At 39.4% G+C, this 24,050-nt stretch overlaps 1 protein-coding gene across 1 annotated transcript in view; it reads right to left on the bottom strand.

Moving 5' to 3' along the window:
* The window catches only part of LOC308657852 (Golgi pH regulator-like), a 39,630-nt gene that overhangs the window by 2,413 nt on the left and 13,167 nt on the right, over nucleotides 1–24,050 (bottom strand). Inside the window, 8 exon segments of the mRNA XM_081310044.1 lie at nucleotides 835–903; nucleotides 907–930; nucleotides 7,490–7,582; nucleotides 8,992–9,080; nucleotides 11,010–11,119; nucleotides 18,533–18,613; nucleotides 19,404–19,524; nucleotides 23,676–23,777. Coding sequence (XP_081166170.1) covers nucleotides 835–903; nucleotides 907–930; nucleotides 7,490–7,582; nucleotides 8,992–9,080; nucleotides 11,010–11,119; nucleotides 18,533–18,613; nucleotides 19,404–19,524; nucleotides 23,676–23,777 — 689 coding nt within the window.

Raw genomic sequence — 24,050 nt, 5'->3', positions numbered from 1 at the left:
TTTAGGGTCAGAGTGCAGCTAAATGACTCAGTCTCACTACCAAAAGTATTAACTAGTCTGAATTACTGGCCAATCACACAAGTGTAAAATATACTCTTCTATGAATAAAGACACTGAACTTAAACTGGGACAAAAGCGTGTTTATGACTCTGGTTTTACGAAACAAGTAAAATGAATTAAAAAAAAACACACAAGTATGGGGTGGGGCGGGGCGGGGCTGGGGCTGGGGCTCAGGGGCAGGACGCTTTGCCTAGCATGTGTGGGGCACTGAGTTTGAGCCTCAGCACCACATAAAAACAAATAAAACAAAGGCATCTGTCCATCTACAGCTACAAAAACATAAAAACCAACAACAACAACAACAAAAAACATGCACAGGTGACACCATCTTTAGTCCGACGGCCACGTTAATTAATTTCTTACAGCAGAAATCACTTCATTACTAACATGAAACACTAATTGGGAGTTAATTTTCTACCAGTGAAATAAAAAGTGAGTTTGAAGAGTTCATCAAGCATCACAGAGACAAGGATCTTGACGAGGAGAAACTGGCCAAGTGGTAGCTGGCTACAGAGAAGCAGAGGAGGGCTGTGGAATAGTGAGCACCCACAACAACAGTAGGTGCCGGCCACGACTTAGAGTTTTACATTCAGAAAGAGGACCATGGCCTTTACAAATATGCCACGTGACTGGGCCAACCTGTATAAAGGACAGGGAGAAGAAGAGAAGTAGAAGCAAGTGGCTGAAGTATGAGCATGAGGATCTTAATAACGTTAAGTTAAAGCAGATAAAACAAAGAAATCCAACAGACCAAGATCTTGACATGACTCTTACATCAAACTGAATCCCCAGGTAATTCACAGTGATCTCAATGCCTCTTGTGACAGGATCCGTTTTCCCAACTCAATCAAAAACAATGTTGATGGTTGCCTGCAGAGACACAAACTTTTACATTAGAGCTTTTTTTTTTTTTTTTTTTTTTTTTGTATCAGGAATTGAACCCAGGGGCTGTAAACCACTGAGCCACATCTCCAGCCCTTTTTATTTTACATTTTGAGACAGGGTCTCACTAAGTTGCTTAGGGCCGTGCAAAGTTGGTGAGGCTGCCTTAGTCTCCAGAGAGGCTGTGATTATGTGTGTGTGCCATGGCACCCAGCTACTAACGCATCGTAATAATCATTATTTAAAAAAGTGATTTAAGATGATGAGCTGGGTAAAGCACCCCTGGATTAAATCCCCAGTACCGAAAAACAAAAAAGATGATGAATTAATCACTATGACACATCTTATAGGTTAATGTTTCTAAAAAACACAATTCTAGTCTTACTTTAAACTATGTATAGGAAATCTATTTTGACTACTCATAGGCAAATAAAAGTCTCTACCTACTCCATGTTTATTTTATATAGAGTCATTGCATATATATACTTTAATTTATTGGAAGCAAAAAAGGTAACATTCTGATAGACAAAATCACAGTGAAAGAACCAAGAAATTCTCATTCCCTGTGGTTATTTTTTGAATGCTTGAAGAGCAAATACTAAAATAAAAAGGAGTTATAACAAGCTAACAAACGAGATAAAATGGAATCAATCACAAAAGTATCAGTTTAAAAAAAGGGGGGATGGAGAACAGATGGAACAAATAAAAACACATAGCAACATGGTAGTTTTAAACCTAACCACTCCAATAATCACATTAAATGTAAACGGCCTAATTCATGGGTCAGCAAACCCAGCCACTGTGTGGGACAGCCACAGACAATACATAAATGAATGGGCTTGGCTCCGTTCCAATAAAGCCTAATTTACAAAAGCAAGCAGTAGTTGGGTCAACTGTGGGCTATAGATTGCTAATCCCAGGTTTAAACATGCCAAGAGACTGTTCAGCAGAGACTATCAGGCTGGATAAAAAAACAACCCAATTAATGCATATGTTGCCTATGAGAAACCCTCTTTAATAGCAAGATACAAATAGGTTAAAAATAAAAGGATGGAAAAACAAAACGAATCAAAAAGAAAGGTAGAATACCTATCTAAATATCAGATAAAGCAGATTTCATAGCAGAAAGTATTGCCAGGTCTTAGAAGGGTCATTTCATATTGATGAAAGGATCACTTTTTCAACCAAGGGTACATAATAATCCTAAATGTTTAGATACCCAATAAAACTTCAAAATACATAAAGCAAAAACGGATAGAAATAAAAAAAGAAAAACAGCCAAATCCAAAATACTGGAATTGTTCTCTTAATAATTGATAAAATAGACAGAATATCAGTGAGAATACAAAAAACTTGAAAAATACTATCAATCACCCTGACCTGACATTTGTAGGCCATTCTAGCCAACAAGAGCAGAACACACATTCTACTCAAGCGCACACAGAATGTTTACCATGCTGAACTCAGCTGACTATATTCTGAGTCATAAAACAAGCCTTGATAAATTTTAAACTATTTAAATTATACAAAATGTTCTTAGACCATATAAAATTGAGATAGAAATCAATTAGAGAATGTCATTTGAAAGACACTGTAACATACTTCTAAATAACCTGAGAGAAGAAACCAAAAGGGAAATTAGAAAGCATTATGAACTGAATGAAAGTAAGAATACATCATTAGAGAGATGCTGTTAAACCGGTACATAACAAAAAATGTATAGCAATGAAACATCTTTATCAGAAAAGGTCTCCAATCAATGATCTTAGCTTCGGGACTTTAAGAAATTAGAGAAAGATGACCCCAAATCAGAAGAAAATAACACAGAGCAGAACAGAAATCAATGAAACAGAAAGCAGAAAAATAATACAGAAAAATCAAGAAACCCCAAAGCTGATTCTCTGAAAAATTCAATGCATCGATAACCCTCTATTAGCCTGATAAGGAGGAAGGACACAAGTTACCAACATCAAGGAGAGGCCACTTCACCCCCACTAGGATGGCTACAATGAAACAGAGAAGAACAAGTGTTGGTGACCATGTGAAGAATTGGAACACTTATATACTGCTGTCAGGAAAGTAAACTGGTGCCACTATTTTGTAAAACTGTGTGCAGGTCTTCAAAAGGTTAAACAGATAGTTAGTATATGACACAGCAATTCTATTCACAGATATGTACGTGAGAGAAATGGGAGAATATGAACAGCACACAACTTACCCATGAGTGTTCACAAGAGCATTACTGATGGTGGTCCAAAGCAGAAACAACTCACATGTTATCAACTAATGAATGGATGGGTGAAATGTGGTGTTATCCATACAAGGAGTGACTCCATATTTGACCAGAAAAAACCAACCAACCAACCACTATTAAGCCACAAAAGGAGTGAAAATGCTATAAATGCTGAGTATGCTAATCTTTCGCTCCACTATACTAATACTTAAACCAATGAGTATAAGGTTTCTTTCAGATTTGATGAAGATGTTAAAAAATGGATTGTGATGATGTGTACTGAATTGTACATTAAATGGGTAAATAGTATATGGATTATAGCTCAATAAAACTGTTATGCAGTAAAAGAATAAAAGGGTGACATCTCAACAGGCCTGGTGGCGCATGTCTGTAACCCCAGCAGTTTAGGAGGCTGAGGAAGGAAGAGTGCAAGTTTAAAGCCAGTCTCACCAATTTAGCGAGGTCCTAAGCAAAGAAGTGAGACCCTGTCTCAAAGAATAAAAAATAAAAAGGGCGGGGGATGGCTCAGTGGTTAAGTGCCTCTGGGTTCAATTCCTAGGGGGGTTACATTGCTATAGATTGTATATCTACCAAAAGGATAATAAGGGAACATTAAGAGCAATACTATGCCAATAAAATACAATTTCAGTAATAATGGACAAATTACTTGAAAGACACAAACTGCAAGATCTCACTTAGGAATAAACAGATAACTGAATAAACCTTATATCTTTAAAGAAAATCTTCCTGCAAAGAAAACTCTAGGTCCAGATGTCAAGTCTAAGAAACCTTAAAGGAAGAAATAACAACATTCCATAAAACTTTCATTTTAATTAGAAGAGGAGGCAATACTTCTCAACTAGCTCTCTAAGGTCAGTATTATTTTGACTAAAAATCAAATAAAAACATTATAAGAAAACTATAGTCTGATATCCAACATAAAGAGAGATGCAAAAATTCCTAACAAAATTTTAGCAAGTTGAATCCCACAAAATACAAAAAGGAGATTCATCATGACCAGTCAGACTCATTCTAGAAGTGCAAGGTTAATTTAATACAAAACAAGAATCATATGATATCTCAACAGATGCAGAAAGGGGCATCTGACAAAATCCAACAATGTTTCATGATTAATAGCACTAAACAAATCATGAACAGAAGGAACTCCTCAAGCTGATAAAAGCCAACAGCAGGCATCGTGTTTAACGGTGGAAGATTGGATACTCTTCCCGACGATGAAGGACGACTACTCCTCAACCTCTGCTCCACTCAGGACTGGAGGTTCTGGTCAATGCAGTCAGGCTGAGGAGATGCAGGAGGAGGAGCAAGGGGGAAGAGACAGGAGAGGCGGAGATGGAGGTAAAGACAATGGGAGGAAATGAAGAGAGTAAGTGAGAGAGAAAGGAAATAGGAGCCATCACATTACAGAGGAAGAAGAGCTGATCGTCTACGCAGAAAAGTCTATGAAATCTATGAAAAAACTTCTAGAAAAAACACGGAATGTTACCAAGGTTGCAGAATATAAGATCAATATGTAAGATGGAGTCATATCTATACACTAGTAACAATCAAACTGAAATGATACAACAACCACACCTACTATAGCTTCAGAAATGTCAGATACTTAGAGAAACCTGACAGAAGATGCACAAGACCCACTGAACACTGCTGAGAGCAACTACACGGGTCTGAGTACACGAAGGGCTCTGGGTGCATGGACTGCAAGACTCAATACTGTCAAGATCTCACTTCAACTATCTATAGATTTGACGATCCCAATACAGATTTAGAAAGTATTTTTTTGGTAAGAACTAATAAACTGATTCTAAAATTCATTTGCAAATGCAAAGGACATAGAATAGCCAAAACAAATTTGAAAAAAGAACAAAGTTGGATAACTTACACCCTCTGACTTCAGGCTTATTATAAAGCAGTGATCCAGACAAAGGACAACTATACCAACAGAAAATAACAGGAGCATACAAACAGCTCAATTAGTTTTTTGACAAAATTGCATAGGTGACTGAATGTAGAAACAATCTTTTCAACAAATAGTGCTAGAATAACTGGAAATCTACATGAAAATAATTTACGTAGATTCATACCATACGACTTCAAAAATTAACTCAAGATGAGTTATGGACAAGAATGCAAAAATATTAAAATTTCTAAAAAAGCATGAAAAATATCTTTGTGACTCTGGATTAGGCAAATATTTCTTAGATACAATGCCAAGAAGCACTATCTATAGTAGGAAAAGAAGGAAAGAAAGAAAGGTAGGTAGGTAGGGTAGGTACTGCTAAGAGAATAAAAAGTCAAGTCTCTGATTAGGATAAAAATATTTGTAAATTTTTAGAAGTGCATATTTCATAAAAGATTTCCAGAATATATAAAAAAACTAAAAACCTAATAAAAATAAACAATCTAACTAAAAAATTGGCAAAAGCATCTAAAAGATACTTCACCAAAGAGGATACAGCTTGCAAATAAACACATGAAAATAAGCTCTACATCATTAGGGGTTAGGAAAAATGTAAATCAAAACAGGCATCAAGACCCCAAATCTGTTGGAATGTCTGAAACTGCCAACCAGATGGAGTATTGGTGAGGGTGTACAACAACGGAAACTCCCACATACTGCAAGTAGGAGCAAAACTGGTACCATCTTTGGAGAAGAATTTGGCACACATTTGCCATATGAATCAGACGTTCTACTCCTATTTATCTGAGAGAAAAGTGAGCACATGTCTAGACACAAGTTCACAGCCAACTTTATTTGTAATATCCCTGACTGGGAACAAATATCCACTACTAGGTGAATTGATAAACAAACTGTGGAATACTACTCAGCAATAAAAAGAAATAAATTACATTATCACGCGAAACTTCAATAATCATGCTGAGTAAAATAAGCAAGATAGAATAAAGACACATAGGATCACATTTATATAAAAATCTAAAAAATATAAACCAATATATGACGACACAAAGCAGATCAGTTCTTGACTGAGAACAGGGAGTGTGAAGAGAGGCATTACGAAGGGGCAGGTGGAAAGCTGAACTTGATGGAGTGTGGTGATGGCTGCTGCATAGGTACAAATGTCAGGAACTCAGCAAACTATGTACTTTAAACAGGTTCAGGTTATTGTAGGTCAATTATATAACTCTAGGAAAAACTGTTAATAAATGACATGCTCTCCTATAGGCTGCATCTCAAGAAACATTCTATTAGAGGCTTTGTTAACTGAACATCCTACATCTCATTGAAGGGATCAAGATTTTAAATATCATCTGAGTGTTACTGACTTCAATTTATTGTAACATTAGATCCATGAAGTTCAAAATCCCTCATTCATCCATACTGGTCAAAATTAACTAACAAGCTGACAAAGCTCCTCTTTGTGCAAACACAGCTCCAGTAGGAAGGTCACCAAACTAGAAAGTCAAATCAGCCTTTTCTACGGTCACATTGAAATCCATGAATACCCACAGATGAGTCAGAAGTAAAGACAAACAAACGTACATAAAATGCACAGACAATAAAACAGGGAGAATCACACAAGAATAAGAGTGGTAAGCCCAAAAGATGAATTCATCTACAGAAGTAAATATTTTAGAATTTATTTTGAACTTAAGTTTTTAGGTATAGATTACTACAAAGGAAAAGTGGTCTCCATTTTTTTTAAGGGCCTTGTGTGTGTTAGGAAAGTGCTCTGCCACTGAGCTAACTCCCCAACCCCAAGTGGCTTCTTTTTTGTTTTTTGGTATCGGGGATTGAACCCAGGGGCACTCGACCACTGAGGCACATCCCCAGCCCTATTTTGTATTTTATTTAGAGACAGGGTCTCACTGAGTTGCTTAGCACCTCACTATTGCTGAGGTTGGCTTTGAACTCTTGATCCTCCTGCCTCAGCCTCCTAAGCCACTGGGATTACAAGTGTGTGCCACCACACCTGTTCCAAGTGGCTTCTATTCTGAGGTGAAACTAGGAGTTGAGGTTATACACAGTCATGTGTTCATGGGTAATATGAAAAGCAGAGTGTGAAATAAGAAACTTTTAAATCAACTCATGTGTCTCATAATATAAGCCTAACTAATGATTTCTGACAGAAGAAAAATGCAGCCTCCATTTCTATGTCCTCTAAATAGGAGAGGGGGGAAAAGGGGAGGCTTGGAGATACGAAAGGTCACTCTCTCTGTCAACTCAATTGAATTTGGAACTGAACTCAAATGTATCAATCAAATCTGTCTTCTCTTTCTGCCATTTTCAGGGAAAAATTACCCAACTCTTACAGTTAAAAACAATATACTTACCATGAAAATTTTCCAAACACAGTAAATAGAGAAAAAGTAACCCAGAAAATTGAAATATTTTCCCTTGAAAGTTTTGGAGTATTCTATTCTGTCCTGAGGAAAACCAAACACAAAACATGGTTAGTCTCAGCAAATGTAAACGTATTTTCAACAAGAGAACCCCTCCATGAATCACTGTTCAAGCTGAGTCCCAAACTCCCATGGTAATAATATTAAAATGACAGTCATAGTAGTGGCCAACGTTTATTGAATGTTTACTCTAAGCCAGAGACTGGGACAAATATCTCATATGCATTGTCTACTTTAATCTTCTGAAGATCATTTCTATTATCTTCATTTTACAGATGAGAAAATCGAGTCTGAGAGAGGTTAAATAACTTGCCCTGGTCAATTTGGTGAGTAGGGTCAGGTCTGTCTCTAAAGCCTATGTTAGTTAACCTCTACCCTTCATGACTACCCCTGTGCACTCACCCTCAAAAAGGATTAAAACAGTTTGAAACCTTAATAGATTCTGCACGTTTGGATCATACTGCGTTTTGGGTATACACAGGGAAGTCACCCCTTGCAGTTAGGGCCTTTTGATCTGGGTCTGTTAAAACAGGGACAGACCCAGCAGATAGGTATCTACTGTTTCCTTTTTTTTTGGTACCAGGGATTGAACTCAGGGGCACTCGACCACTGAGCCCCATCCCAGCCTTATTTTGCACTTTTATTAGAGACAGGGTCTCACTGAGTTGCTTAGTGCCTTGCTTTTACTGAGCCTGGTTCTGAACTTGTGATCGTCCTGCCTCAGCCTCCTGACCTGCTGGGATTACAGGCGTGCACCACTGTGCCTGGCGTCTACTGTTCTTATAACTAACTTATCAGGGAATAAAAAGAAATAGAGGAGTGGGCTGGCGCTGGGGCTCAGTGGCACAGAGCTCGTCTCTCATGTGTGAGGCACTGGGCTTGATCCTCAGCACCACGTAAAAACAAACACAACAAAATAAAAGTATTGTGTTAATCTACAACTAAAAAATAAATTAAAAAAAAAGAAAAGAAAAAAGAAACAGAGGAGCTGCCATCTTGATCCTGGCTCAGTAGGAAGTGGTACATGCCATCTCCATAGATGTTGAAAAGCCTCCTCTGACTGTCCCTCCATGTTCTATTATTGAAAGTGTTCCATTAAGGACTTGTGCAATGACAGGAAAGACCTCGTTAAGTCACCACTCATCCTAATGCTCCAGTCTTATAATGAAGCTGGGGCTCTTTGCATTGCTTCGTCATAGAGAACACTATAAAGTTATTGAGTCTGTTTTTTTTAATGTTTAGGTATAGGTGGACAGAATACCTTTATTTTATATATTTATTTCTATGTGGTGCTGAGGATCAAACCCAGGGCCTCACACGTGCTAGGCGAGTGCTCCTCCTTGAGCTACAAGCGCAGCCTGCTCTTTAGTCTTTCCAGGTCAGTTTTACCATCATATTGGTAAAAACCACCCTGTAGTCTCCTTGCTCTGTACCTTGGTAGCATATAGATCAGCTGTTTCCAGAAAAAGCTGCCTGCTTAGTTCTTCCAAAGCATCCACTTCCTGTTGAACAAGAGTAAGATCTGGCACAAATGGGCATCAAGGTTTAAATCACAGAGAAATTTCAAAAAATAGCAATGAAGAAAGCATTTGCTTCTGATTTTTTCTAAAGCCAGGAATCATCTGTATTTTGAGTTTCCTGTACTTCACAGCATTTTTCCAGCCTCCGGCAGAGGTGTGTAAAGCTTCTCCACCTTGAAAATCACCAAGGACTGCTGCTCAGTCTCTCCCAGCCCAAGTGTCTTAGCAGATGGTTTGTCTGTTTTTCTTTTTTAGTTTATTAAATTACGTCAAATATAATCTTTGAAGGCTCAAAGGCCTGCATAATAATAGCATCTATAATAAGCATGATCTCAATAAATACAATACATCCCAATGATGTTTGGGAAGGGAACAAAAACCGAGGCTGGGGTTTAGTTCTTTCAGATATTATCTTTTATTTCCCAACAATCCTGTGTTATCCATTCTGCAGATAAGGAAAGTGAAACTTGGAGGTCCCTGGCTCGCTCAAGCCACCGCACTAACAGCCGTGGATGCAAAGTGAGGCCTGCCTCACCCCGTGGCCTCACTCCACGGCCTCTCACTCCGTGGCCCCTCACTCCATGGCCTCACTCCGTGGCCCCTCACAATGGCCTCTTACTCTGTGGCCTCACTCCGTGGCCCCTCACTCTGTGGCCCTACTCCATGGCCTCTCACTCTGTGGCCCCTCACTCCGTGGCCCCCCGCTCACAATGGCCCCTCACTCCGTGGCCCCTCACAATGGCCTCTTACTCTGTGGCCTCACCCCATGGCCCCTCACTCCGTGGCCCCTCACCCCGTGGCCTCTTCTTCCCACCAAGCTGAGCTATTTTCCAAGAACTCAGTGGACAGTGTCAATACTTTCCTCACTGAGGTCACAAGCTCCGAGATGTTAGATCATCCTGGGACTTATCACTGGAATAGCTTAAACCTATACTTTTGGCTTTTAGAGTTTTGAGTAATGAAAACAGTAAAGACAGTACCTTTAGCATACAAACCTTCACTTAACCAGATCTCCCTCCCTGACGACTTTCCCCACTATCACTGACATCCACAACGGCCCTTCAGGTCCATCCTCAGTGGTGGTCACTATGGGCAAGGCCCAGGCCACCGAACAACAGGTTACTAGTGATGTGTTCCACCATGACTAGGAGGGAGATTATATCCTACTCATCAGTGTATCACTTAGCACTCTTCTTGAAAAAAGAAGACATGAATGTTTCCTGATTAAAATAATTCTTTTTCTTTCTCAGCCATAAGCATCTTGCATTTCTTTTTATTCTTCCTTGATATTATCTGCACCTGACACCAGGTTATATCATAATTTATAGCAACATACTTCATTCTTCTCCAGTTGAAGGCAAAGGGAATTTGTTCTTCCCTAGGCCAAGGAAGGAAACAGGAAGTTGTGATTTCAGACTCAGGCCCCCACGGCTACATGGCCTGGGGGTCACGGAGGGATTTGGTTACTGAATTTGGGAATTAGTTCAACACCGTAACCAGCTGGGCTGGACGAATCTATTAACTTAATCACCTTGATTTTCTTTTAAACCAGAAGTTTACTGAAGAAGAGAGCCATGATGTCTGAGGTGGGTTTCAGAGTTGGGGAGTGAAATGTCGTGGAAAGAACTATGAAGAGGAGACCGCGGTTCTGTTCCTAATTTTGCCACAAACACTGTGGCTTAACCTCTCTGGGTCTATTTTCTCATTTGTAACATGGAAAGACGGACTTTTTAGGACTCTTTCAGCTCAAAGATAATGATTTTATGATCTTACATGGGTGTTGGAAAGATGACTCTACACATACTGTATTCCTAAGCCAGTTTGGACTCCAGTGCATTCAGGTACCTTGCAAAGAACTATCCCAATACTGTTTTTTTCTTCTGCCCTTGGTCCAGAGTGTAGAAAGAATCAAGTAGAGGGATAAAGGATACTTTCGCTTCCTGGAGGTGAAGTAGCAACACTCTTTATCATTCCCCAGAACCCGAATGGTTTGTTATGCACCTCCCCCTTCTGGAACATACTTCTTCGTGCTATTGCCATTCTGAAATAGAGAAAATATAAAGCCTTAGTAAGGAAGCAAAGACTCCCAAGCCCAGTCTCATTCACACTCCAGTCTCACCACTCCCTCTCTCATTTGCTGAGCTGTTCAGGAAAGGATACTGATTCTGGAGTCCCACTTTTCCACTTCTTAATACACTCCCAGAAGCAACGTAACCTCAGCAAGCCACATTGGAACAGAACCCAGGGCAATATATTATCTGAAGGCTGTATTTGCTACTTAGAAGCTGTGAGACCTACAATTTTCAGTTCTTCATCTATGGATGGTTGTAAAGATCACTGAAATAATATATAAGAATTCATACTATCAACTACAAAGTGCTGTTCATATATTAATAATTACTGCAGTTAATATTTAAGGAAAAAATCGCTAACACATCTAGATAAAGAAGCAGGTACAGAGGATAAACTCAATGAAAAGCAGGCACAAAGGAACAACAATAACAAAAATCAAATAAAAAATACATAATCTTGGCCTCTTAACGCTAACGCCAATTTTCCCCCTTCCCTTAGTATAATCTGTCTCACTACAGAATAAATCAACAGAACACCTACCATTCTTTCCTTCTTTCCTCTTGTCCCCATGGTGGGGGCCTAACTGGTACGTAGTAGCTGCTGACACATCCAGCTCATCATGAAGAACAAGGTCGTTTTTAGATTAAAAATAAAACTAGACATGGATGATTATTTGAAGGCTAAAAGGGGCCGAGCCCTACAGTCCTAAACTGAATAGGATGAGCTAGTAAAAACAGAGCAGCAGAGCCACAGAAAAGTTTAATCCAAGGTGGATATTTTTTTGGGTGATAAGAGAGAAAAATGGTCAGGATGATGAAGCAGAACTGGTGTTTATGGCTAGGGTCAAATACCAATTCGTCTTTTTACCTGGTAGAGTCTTTAAGTCATCAGCTAAAGTGATTGATATAACAAGCAAGAACGTTTGGTGTGTCATCATGTGACTTAACTGTTCCCTTCTCAAAACAACCCTTGCCTCTGATACTAAGAACGAAGCCCAGTGCCATTTAGCTCTTTCTGACCACCTTTTGCATACATCCATTATAAGCTCAGCATCTGGGGAAAGATGTCATTAACAACCACGAGGAGGCTCAGACCTAGGGAACTTCTGATTTGGCAAGATCTGTAATTTTTACTGAAAAAGTAAAAAACGGGGAAAGCTGGAACAGGTATATGAAGCAAAGGTTCTACTCCATCACTTAAAGTTTCACTTCAGCTTCATAAGCAGGACTAAAGGAGAGGAATCCGAAGAGAGGAGCACAGAGGCTGGTTTCCGCTGTCTGCACACTGATGATTGGACGTGACGTGGAACTGGCTGAACACTTGCAGGGACTGACACTGCCCTATGGTCTTACAACAGGCAGAGAAGTGTAATCACTACAAGTGAAAACTGGTCGCACACACACAAGAACAGTCTTGTTTTAAAACATTCACTTTTACTTGTAACTTTACCATCTAATTATGATCCAACTTTGCACCTATCAAATAAGCTACAGATGAAAAATATTCCCATATTCAGGAAGAAAAGTTAAAACCAGACTTTCTGAGATGTGGTAAAAAGGGATTAACAGAACAATACAAGGTACTACAGAAGTAATGCTTCCTTCTTTACCATCACCACTATCACCATTGTGTTCATGATTGCCTTTTTAAAAAAATAAGGGTAGTTCCCAACAAATTAACTGTTATTAGCTGAATACCATTTTAAAATCCATTATATAAAAAATATATATTAAAAAATCATGTGCACTTGGCTGAGGTTTTGTGGCATCATGAAAGGGGTGAGGCTGAAAAAATGTCTACTATGGCTTAAATATGTCATCTTACTCTACTCTGATTTCAATGTTCATGGTTTAGACATTAGGTGTCCCTCAGAAGCTCACGAGTGAGACCACGCAAGACAGAGATGAAGCCTGGGCTCCGAGAGTCTTCACTTCCTCATGCCCAGCAGGGATCAGCTGGGTGCTGAGTGTAACAGGCGGGGGTGGCTGAGGAGGTGGGCAGTGGGCGTGCATAGTTCATCCTGGGTGAGGGGAGAAGGCTCTTCCTGCTTCCCTGTACTGAGCTGCTTTCTTCCATCCCGCTCTCCTGGCTTACCGTGGGCCCAGAGCAGCAGAGCTGACCAGGTATGGACTGAGATGGATGAGACTGTGAGCCTCAAACCTTCCCTTCTCTAAAATTGTCCTTTTCAGGTCTTTTGGTCACAGTGGTGAAAAGAGGACTTAGAACACATGGTTTCTGGTAGGATGTCAGCCATTACTTTGCTTTTTTGGTACTGAAGATTGAACTCGGGGGCATTCAACCACTGAGCCACACCCGCAGCCCTATTTTGTATTTTATTTAGAGAGAGGGTTTTGCCTAGCGTCTTGCTTTTGCTGAGGCTGGCTTTAAACTTGAGATCCTCCTGACTTAGCCTCCCAAGCTGCTGGGATTACAGACAGGCAGCTACTTTGTTTTTCTTTTTAAAATGAACTGTAAATTTGGAGATAATTGTAGATTCATAATGGTTTTAAGAAGGTATTCACAATAATGGAAATATTGTGCAAAGAGGATTCTGATGCTGACATAGTCATGATAAAGAATATTTTTATCACTACAAGGATCTGCCATGTGGCCTTAGAAAGTTCACATGCCTCCTACTGTCAACTCCTCCTTAATCCTTAGCAACCACTAATTTCTTCTCCATCTCTATAATTTTGTCATTTCAAACATGTGTATTCAAGCCAGATGCAGTGGCGCCACCTGTAATCCCAGTGGCTCAGGAAGCTGAGGCAGGAGGATCACGAGTTCAAAGCCAGCCTCAGCAACAGCGAGGTGCTGAGCAACTCAGTGAGACCCTGCCTCTAAATAAAATACAAAATAGGGCTGGGGATGGGGCTCAGTGGCCAAGTGCCCCTGAGTTCAATCCCTGGTACCAAAACAAGTGTACACAACTATAATTACACATTATGTATCCTTTGGAAATTATCCACACTATGTATGCACCACAGCGTTTAACCATTTAGTCATTAAAGAACACCTGAGTTATTTCTAGTGTCTGACTACTGTGACTAAAGCTGCTATAACATTCCTATACCAGTTTTTGTGAATATAAATTTTTCTTTCCCTGAATAAGTGCCCAGAAGTGCAATCACTGAGGTCTGGCATTTGTATGCTTAGTTCTCACAAGACAGCTGAGCTGTTCCTGTGCTGTTCTACATTTCCACCAGCAACGTGTGTGTGATCCAGTTCTTCTGCATTCTTAATACACTTGGTGTTTTCACTAGTTTTTATTTTAGTCATTCTGAAAAGTACGTAGTGGTCCTTCACTGTGGTTCTAATTTCGTACCCTTGATGGTGAAAGTGTCCAGCATCTTCCCACGTCCTCACATGCCATCTACATGTCCTTTATAGTAATATGTCAGGTCATGATTTGTGCCCACTTCCTAAATGGACTGCATTTTTATTTTTTATTTTTTTAAGAGTGAAAAACGCACAATTTATTGGTCACATACACTGGTGCCTATGGGCATGTGGGGCACATATGGATTCTGCTCTTGCACACACTCGGAATTTGGTGTCCTACATGAATTCTGTTAGGTCAAAAAGCCACAAGAAAAATCATTAACAATCCATTCTCCTAGTAACCAAGGACATAGGCTGAAGAGCTTGGGAAGAGGATGTACTAGTCGGAGAGCCTGGGACCAAGAGCCCACCCTCTTCGGCAACCGGGCTGGGGAGCTTGGCCTTTGGAGCAACAGTAGAGACTTGTCCCTTCATATGACATAAATGCTGGGGCGCTCTGCCTAACGCAGGGCCTGGCAGTGGCTGCCCACCTTGGACAGTGCACAGGGACTCAGCAGGGGCCGTGACATCTCCAGCTTTCTAACTGGAGAGCTGGAGCTGATTGTCCAGCTGCTCTACCAGGGGACTGTGCTGATCCCGGTCACTTAGCAGCTCACATCACTGAAGCTGGATTGTACCGCTTGTTAAAAATGTTAATGTGGGGCTGGGGTTGTGGCTCAGCGGTAGACTGCCCGCCTAGCACGGGCGAGGCCCGAGGCCCTGGGTTCGATCCTCAGCACCACATAAATATAAATAAATAAAGATACCATGTCCAATTTCAACTAAAAAATAATAAATGAAAAAAAAAGTTAATGTTAAACTTTTTAAAATTCTCTATACTGGTCTTTTCAGATATGTGGTTTACAAATATTTTTTCTTTCTATAGCTTGGCCTTTCAGCATCCACACAAGCTCTTTCTCAAAGCAAAAAAGTTTTTTAACTTTGATGGAATCTCATTTATCCATTTTTCCTTTCATGGACTGCACTCTTAACATTAAGTTTAAGAATCTTTCCCCAGTCTCACATCCCCAAGATTTTTCCCTAAAAGTTTTACATTTTACTTTAAGATGTTTTAAGTTAATTTTTACATAAAGTATGCAATGTAGGTTTGCTTCTTTTCTGACTAAGCGTGTCTTGCTGCTGTAGTAGTAAGGCTGACCCCTCTGCTGCATGCTGCTTGTCTGTCAGGCACTAGCTGGGACACCTGTGTCAGCCTGTTTCAGGTTCTCCATTCTCGTTCACTTCCTGTCTGCCAGTACCACAAACTTCCAACGACTGCAGTTATATAATAAGTTTTGAAATTAGGTAGCATGATTCCTCTTATTTTGTTCTTTTTTCCAAAACTGTTTTAGTTATCTATTCATTTTATTTTCTGTACACAAATTTTAGAATGTTTTTATATATTTCCACAAAAAATCTTGCTGGGATTCTGAAACGAATTACACTAAAATTGTATATTAATTTAGAAAGAATTAACATTTACTATGTTAAGTCTTTTAATCCATAAGCATGATATGTCCCTCCATTTATTTAGATCTTTGATTTCTTTCAGAGTTTTATAATTTTCAGCATATAAATCCTATACAAAAGAGAAGGAACGGGGCAGGGAAGAGAGGAGGAAAAAGGGGGGAATGGGGATTGAAGTCAAATTTCTTACATGTCCAAAGAAACCCAACTGCTATGTTAATTATAATGCTGTGCTGAAAAAAAAAGTCCTGTATGTTTTGTTAGACTTATTCCTAAGTAATTCATTTTTTGAGCAATTATAAATAGTAAAGTATTTTAATTTGGGTATCCAGATGTTCACTGCTAATATGTAGAAATACAGTTGATTTTTGTGTTTATTTTGTACTCGGTAACATCGTTGAACAGTCATTACCTTTCTCATTGTTTCCCCATGACACCATTATTCTCTTGCTGCTCTCAAGATTTTCTCTTTGCTGGGCATGGTGGTGCACGCCTGTAATCCCAGCAGCATGGGAGGCTAAGGCAGGAGGATCTCGACTTCAAAGCCAGCCTCAGCAACTTATCGAGGCACTAAGCCACCCAGTGAGACCCTGTCTCTAAATAAAATATAAAGAGGGCTGGGGATGTGGCTCAGCGGCCAAGTGCCCCTGAGTTCAATCCCTGGTGCCAAAAAAAAAAAAAAAAAAAAAAGACTTTCTCTTTGGCTCTGAGCAGTCTGTCTGTCCGTCCGTCCTCAGGTCCTTGTGTGTTTACAGATTGCTTCTTGGATCTGTGAATGTTTTCCACCACATTTGGGAAGGGACTGGTCATTATTTCGTGAAGCACTCTCCCCACCCCTTCCACAGGTATGCTGGACTGCCTTCAGTCCCTGACTGCTGCAGTCTGGCTGCAGCAAAATAACCGGGGGTGGGGGTGGGGTTGGGGGGGGGTGAGGAGGAACTTGTGTACATTAATACAGCAGGAGTGGGAACTGTTTATTGTAGGCCTGGAGGGGTATGTATACATTCCACACAGCTTATCTTAATTAACATAAACTAGATACAGCAGTCAACCAATAAGGAATCTCCACATTTAATGGCTCGCTGGCGTTACTTCACAAACCACTCCCTCTGCAAAATGCCAGGCGCCATCCCGACTTGTTTACAGACTCTAACATCTGACCTCTCTATTCTTCAGAGTGAATGATCTCTACTGGCCTATCTTTAAGCTCACTGAGGTCATTCTGCCACATCAACTCTGTTATTAAGCCTAGGTAGTGAAATTTTTATTTCAGTTGTTAGCATTTTTAGTTTCCATTTGTTCTTTTTCAAAGTTTGCATTTCTCCATTGGGATTCTCTGTCTTTTCACTAACATCATGCTTATCTTTATGTCTCTGAATGTATTTACAGCAGCTGCCTTCAAGTCTTTGTTTGCTATATATTTATTATCTGGACCCATTTGGAGTTAGTTTTTATTGTTTTAATCCTGAATATGGGTGATATGTATGCTCTGTTTCTTTGTAATGACTAGTAAGTTTTGGTGGAAGACTCGGTATTGTAGATGCATTGCAGTGACTTTGGAAATCTTTTTTTTTTTTTTTTCCTGAGGACTGTTGGTTTTTGTACTATCAGACAACCAACTTATCAAGAGTCAAACTGAGAAACCTATCACAGCTGCAGCAACTAACATTTCTGTTTAGTTTTTAAACTCCCAGCTCCTTTTTCTAGTTTTACTCAAAAGGTCTCTCCAGAATTTAGTACAGTGTCTGGCACAGACTAAGTTTTCTAAAATTATTAAATGAATATATGAAATGAATACATGAAGGCAAAGTATTTAATTTTCACTATATGATTACTCTACAGAGACTAATAAGTTGTGTAGCAACTTAACTAGGTTTAGCTCACTGATCTAAGGCCTCTACAAGTCTTAACATACCAACTCTGTTCTTGACAAACAAGAAAACCAAAGCACAAAGACATAAACTAGCTCAAGGGTCCAGTCTGATTTCAGAGTCTGTTCTTTTGTCCTGTAGAAAAGATTCCTATGAAATGCCACTTAGAAAACATATATTCTAAAAGCATTTTATTTGATCATAAAAACAACAATGACAATGAAAAGACTTGAGGGATTTTAAGTTGTTATAGAAAAGGAAGTTGAAAAGATCTAAGTCAAACATGAAAAGGTTTAAAATGTAGGATAAAAGACTTTTAAAACATCCATTCTTCAAATAGAAAAGTTACTTTAACAATCTAGATAGAGAAATATCTAAATTCAGGGAATTTGGTTGAATTTGAGAATTTTCTTTCATAGATGAGTGGACATGAATATCTGATAATACCCTACTTTATAGAGTACATTTAAAAAAATTGTTTCTTTTAGTTGTAGATGGACACAATACTTTTGTTTTACTTATTTACCTTCCTATGTGGTGCTGAGGATTGAAGCCAGTGCCTTACACATGCTGGGCAACTGCTCTACCACTAAGCCACAACCCCAGCCCTTCTCAGACTTTTGATCCTTTTTTTTTTTTTTTTGTACTGGGGAGTGGTCCCGGAGTGCTCTGCCCCTGAGCTACAGCCCCAGACCACAGAGTACATTTTAATGTGATCTTACCTTTTCTTTTTGCTTATGATCATATCCATGGTTTGGAGCAGTCGCCGTTCTAGCGCTAGAATATCTGTGTCAGTCACATTCCTACAATAAACACCAACTGTCAGCATTGTTTTGGGGTCCTACCCTGTGCATAATACAAGCCAATGGAGAAACCAAAAAACCCCCTAATTGTTACCAGTAATTCAAGGACTTGCTTTTTTCTGCAAAATATTAAAATGACTATAATCTAAAATGCATTCCCTGTCATTCTTCTGGGGGCTCAGGGTAGTAAAAGGCATCTAGCTTCTTAAGTCCTTGGTAGCTGTGATCCAGTGATCTAGGATATACGACTAAACTCACTTTTAACCTGGGATTGTACCCTACTGTTCTACTTCTTAGAGGAACTGGTTTCTGAAGTTGGGATTAAATCACACTGCTGACCACCAGAAATGTTCTTTTAAAAAATGTGAGTGGGGGATGAAATTTGCCATTTAAAAAATAAGTGAATGTGCCAGGCATGGTGGCCCATACCTATAATCCCAGCAATTTGAAAGGCTGAGGCAGGAGGATTGCAAGTTCACAGTGAGCCTCAGCAACTTAGCAAGACCCTGTCTCCAAATTTTAAAAAGGGCTGGGGATGTGGTTCTTGGTCTAGTGCCCCTAGGTTCAATCCCTGGTACTGAAATAAATAAATAAAAGGATAAATGACACAATCAATGAAATTGATAAGACTTATTTGAAAAGATTTCAGGTTAACAACTACAGGGACACAAGAAGAGAAGATTAAAAAGGCAGAGTAATAGATCTAATATGATTTAAGTATTAAAGTTGGTGGCATGACATATGTCTTTAAATGACTAGGAAAAAAAAGAAAAGAGAAACTGCACGTTATCTGAGGAAGTAGGACATGTACGTGTATGGGCAGCTGACAGCACCAAAGCCAGAGAGCAGAGCCATGAGAGTCACTCCAATCACACCCACCCAGCTGATGAGCTGCTCAATGGACAGGATCCCTGAAAACATCACAGTACATTGACACCAGGTAACACAGACACAATGGAATCATTCCACATGACTACACACGCCAACTTCTAATAAACACAGAAGCCAACTGACTTCCTTATTATCCTGTATGCTCTAGTCATCTCTTTTATTGGGTGATAACAGTACAATAATAATTGTAAATAACAGTACTGACTGTTTATACTAGATAGTGTGAACACTAACAGAGCAAAGACAAAAGTCATTCTAGCAAAAGCTCTGGTTTAATTAAAAAAAAAGGAAAGAAAATCTTCTGGAAAAGTATAAATGGTAGGTAAGTGGCACTCTGTGTAGTTACTTTTGATATATGTATTTCCCCTTAAGGTCGTACTTTTTAGCTATGTCTTATTCCTTTCTATGCCCAATGCACATAGTGCATCTAACAAATGGGCTGAATGTAAAGATGGATGAGTAATTCAAAGGCAAATGTGAGTTTTAGATTACCAGCTGTATTCTAATTATTAACTCTTTCCTATTACATGAAAATGTTGAAACTCAACTCAGCAGTTAAAATAAGTGCTGCCAGACTGGGGTCCTAATTAGAATAAGGTATATTCCATGCTTATATAATCATATCAAAATAGATTCTAATGTCATGTATAACTAAAAAGAACCAATTAACAAAAACAAGTGCGGCCAGATGATGTATTTGGGATAACCGAGGGAAAGCAAAGCTAAAGAACACTCAGGAAGTCTGGCACCCCAGGAAAAACTGGTTTTCATTTGCTTTTACTTCCTGTTTCTGGGACGGCTAGTCCCACTAGTCCCCACTCCATCTCCTACTACTTCTTTTCCATTTTAAGGCTTTGTAAGATAATTCTTACACCTTCTTGTTGGACCTTCCTTTGGTCTGTCCTTTGAATCTTAGCTTAATTATCAGTCCAAAGTCTCAATAAAGGTTGATTCTAATCACCTGCAGTGAATTTGACATTTTTATCTGCGTCATTCTCTATCACAGTACTCTGTTTGTGCCTTGGTGACAATGACCACAACTGGCAATTATTTACTTATTTACATATCTAGTCCCAGTCAAAAGACTGTTTCAGCAGGGCAGAATCCAAATGTGTTTTGTTCACGGTTCTCTCCAGCAAATAACATCAGTAGGTGCTCACTAATACTTGTGGGGTATTAATGAAGGAATAAATTCTCATCTAAATTCTGTTGATTCTACTTTCCACATATCTCTTGATTTTGTATCGTTTTACAGGAAAGATGTCTAATTGATCTTTGTTTTCCTTATTATCTAGCACACAGTATACAACAAATGTTTGTTGACTGTGTACATAATATCACTCAAAAACATAAAAATCCCAAGGGATTAATACAAATTATTACATATTAAAAACTGAAAAACAATGCCCCTTCTACTTTTATTCCCATTAACATGGTGTCTTTTTATTAACTATCTTTGTGGTTTAAAGTACTTTGTAGTTTTATCTATTCAATGCCAGCATTTCTATGAAGTGAAGAAGTCAGGGTTATTATGCCCAGTTACCAGTTGATTCCCAGGAAGTCACATGACTGAGTAGCAGACCATGCCACTGTTTCGACCTGTTCACACAGATCCCCTCTGGCCTTACTCTTTCCCAACCTTCTGAGGCTCATGCATTGCACAAGGAGTACTTTTATAGACCTTTTTTACAAATTAGTAAGGCCTGGGTCTTATAGTTTTTTGTGATCTCCACAGCAAGAAATCATACTGAGGGGCCGAGGTCGTGGCTCAGCGGTAGAGAGCTCGCCTAGCATACGTGAGGCGCTGGGTTCGATCCTCGGCACCACATAAAAATAAATAAATAAAATAAAGGTGTTGTGTCCAACTACAACTAAAAAATATTTTTAAAAAAGAAGACGGCAGTGTAAGGTTGGCTACTTCTAAGTGACTGCCTAAACATTTCTTCCTATTTACTTCTCTTAGAGGGTTAAATAAATTAAAAAATCTGAACATTCAGAATGCGAAACTGAAACGACCAATTATTTCACCATGAAAAAAAGGCCCAAACTGAAACCATCTCCCTAGCTTTCCGAGTGTCCTTTCAGGATATTCTCATCAAAGTTAGAAAAAGAAACAGACGAAGGGGGTAGGGGGTTAGCAGTGATGGTGGAATGAGATGGACATCATTATCCAAAGTACAGTATGAAGACAGGAATTGGTGTGAACATACTGTGTGCACGGCAGAGATACGAACAACTGGGCCCAGTGTGTGCAGTATGAATTGCAATGCATTCTGCCGCCATACGTAGATTAAAAAAAAAAAGAAGAAGAAACAAAGACACGACAGACACAATGGTCTTCTTCCCTGCCATGGCCTGGCCGTCCTGGCCGCGAGAGTGCAGGAGAGAGCTGGGGAGTCCCGTCAGGCAGGTCTCAGACTACACGGAGCTGCCTCAAATTCTTCAACTGACTTCTAGCATCACAAACTGGTCTCTCTGTGGGCTCATATGGAATAGGTTTGTATGAGAGCAATACTATCAAATCTGACTATCAAGTCATGCCCACACTGACCTGGGCATGCTGACCACATTAGCAAATCCTAAATTCCTATCCAGAGTGTTAAATTCTTCAATTCATTTACCACGAAGAAAACTCAATTTCCCCCCAATTCACAGATTCAGAAAACGTGCACCAACACTTGTTATGTGCCTTCAGAGTAGGCACTAGGATATACAGCAAATAAAGACAAATACGAGCAGTTTCTGACCTCAAGGAAGCCCAGAGACTAATGAGGAAGTCAGAAAGGAAATAAATAATTTAAGCTTTACAGAGGATAAAAATAGTGAAATATATAGGTGAGATAAGCAAGTCCCCTGAGGTGGGGGCGATTAATACCCCCCAGTGATGTCCTCCGGGAAAGTCCTCTGAGAGGAACTGATCAGAGTGAAATCTTAAGAAGACACCTGGAAAGGGAGGTAGGGTGAAAACTGTCACCTCTGGTACAACAGCTGACCCAGCAGCTCCAGAAACTTCAAATCTGGAAGGCCTGGAGAACTCCAGAGAGCGCGGGCAGGTCTGCACCATGCCAAGGATCTGACTGTTGTTGGTAGGCTGGAGTGATCTCACTTTTTTGCTTCTTTATTACTGTTTCAAATTTTAAAAAACCTCTTTTTATTTCCAAAGTTATTTATGCTGCTGCATATGCTTTAAAAACTGCACAATACCTCTGACCCATTTGCAGAAGATCTTCAAAACCTTTTGCCTAAAATCTCTGCTACCAGACAATGAGTACACGTGGAAGACATGTGGCAGATTTTAGACCTATCCAGTGTTCATTGCAATTCTTTTCTGGCATTTCTTTTTGTGTTAAGAGTCTGGAAAGCCCAAAGTTCTTAGAATTCCTTGAAACTAAGGTTTTGAATGTCCATAGTTTTCACCAAATTGACAGGTGCACATGAAGCCTTGAACGTAGAAATAAACAACGCAGGGGTGTTACATATCTGGGAGCCGGTGCAGCTGGGACAGATTCTACTGTTCAGAATGTGTTCCTCAAAGGTCCACATGTTAAAGGCTTGGTCCCCACCCATGATACTGGTGGATGGAACCTTTAAGAGATAGGGCCTACTTGCAAGTTTCTGGTTATAGGGGGTACACCCTTGAAGGGGATATTGGGAACCTGGCTGTTCTACTTTCTCTTTCTTTGCTTCTTGGCTGCCATGAGATAAACAGCTTCCTCTGTCACAATCTTACCATGATGTACTGCTCGCCACAAGCCTCAAAGCAATAGGCTATGTACTGAAATCTCCAATACTGTGAACCAAAATAAACCTTTCCTCTTTTTAAGTCGATTACCTCAGGTATTTTGTTATAGTAATGAAAAAGTGACTAACATCTATGTAACTGTATTTCTATAATTCTGCATTCAATATAGGAGATTTAAGTTAAAGACACCTTTCTATGTTTTTCACTAACCAAGGTTAAAAACTGCTGCTCCAGAATGACAGACATATGATCTAAAACTAGCATTTGATACTCCTTAGGATGAAGAAGAAAATTTGGTTAAAAATCAGATATTTTTTAGAGAAATGATTTACTATATTTCCTGACAACCAGAAGTTTCAAAACACTTTTTTTTTAAACTATAAGATTAAATAACCCTCTTCCTAAACCTACTTCTCCCCATATACTCACCATGTTTTGGGCTGAGAATGGGAAATGGATCTCCCAGTTTCCAGAAGAAATACATAAAGGTCAACCATAAGAGACAGGAAAAAAGCAGTCTCTGTTTCTGCACTAAGACAGAAGAGAGAAGACTGTGAGGGAAAGCATGTTAAAGAGCTTGCTGTACCTAAAACTATGAGTATATGTATTAATATCTGGTCAATGAATGATGGAACTATACAATTTTTAATGAAAGCATCCTTACCCAACATAAGAGAAACTTGGATGAAATTAAACAGTGGACTGAGTTAAAAGAGACATTGTAGTAGAAGTGGGAATAAAGTTGTGGCAGAACAAATAACCCAATCATTCATTTGATATTCATTATGGAACCATTTTAGGACA

This window comes from Spermophilus citellus, assembly GCF_964194105.1.
Source record: "Spermophilus citellus genome assembly, chromosome: 10".
In the NCBI taxonomy this organism is placed as follows: domain Eukaryota; kingdom Metazoa; phylum Chordata; class Mammalia; order Rodentia; family Sciuridae; genus Spermophilus; species Spermophilus citellus.
The sequence above is the reverse complement of the archived record's forward strand: the minus strand, read 5'-3'. Positions and strand labels throughout refer to the sequence as shown.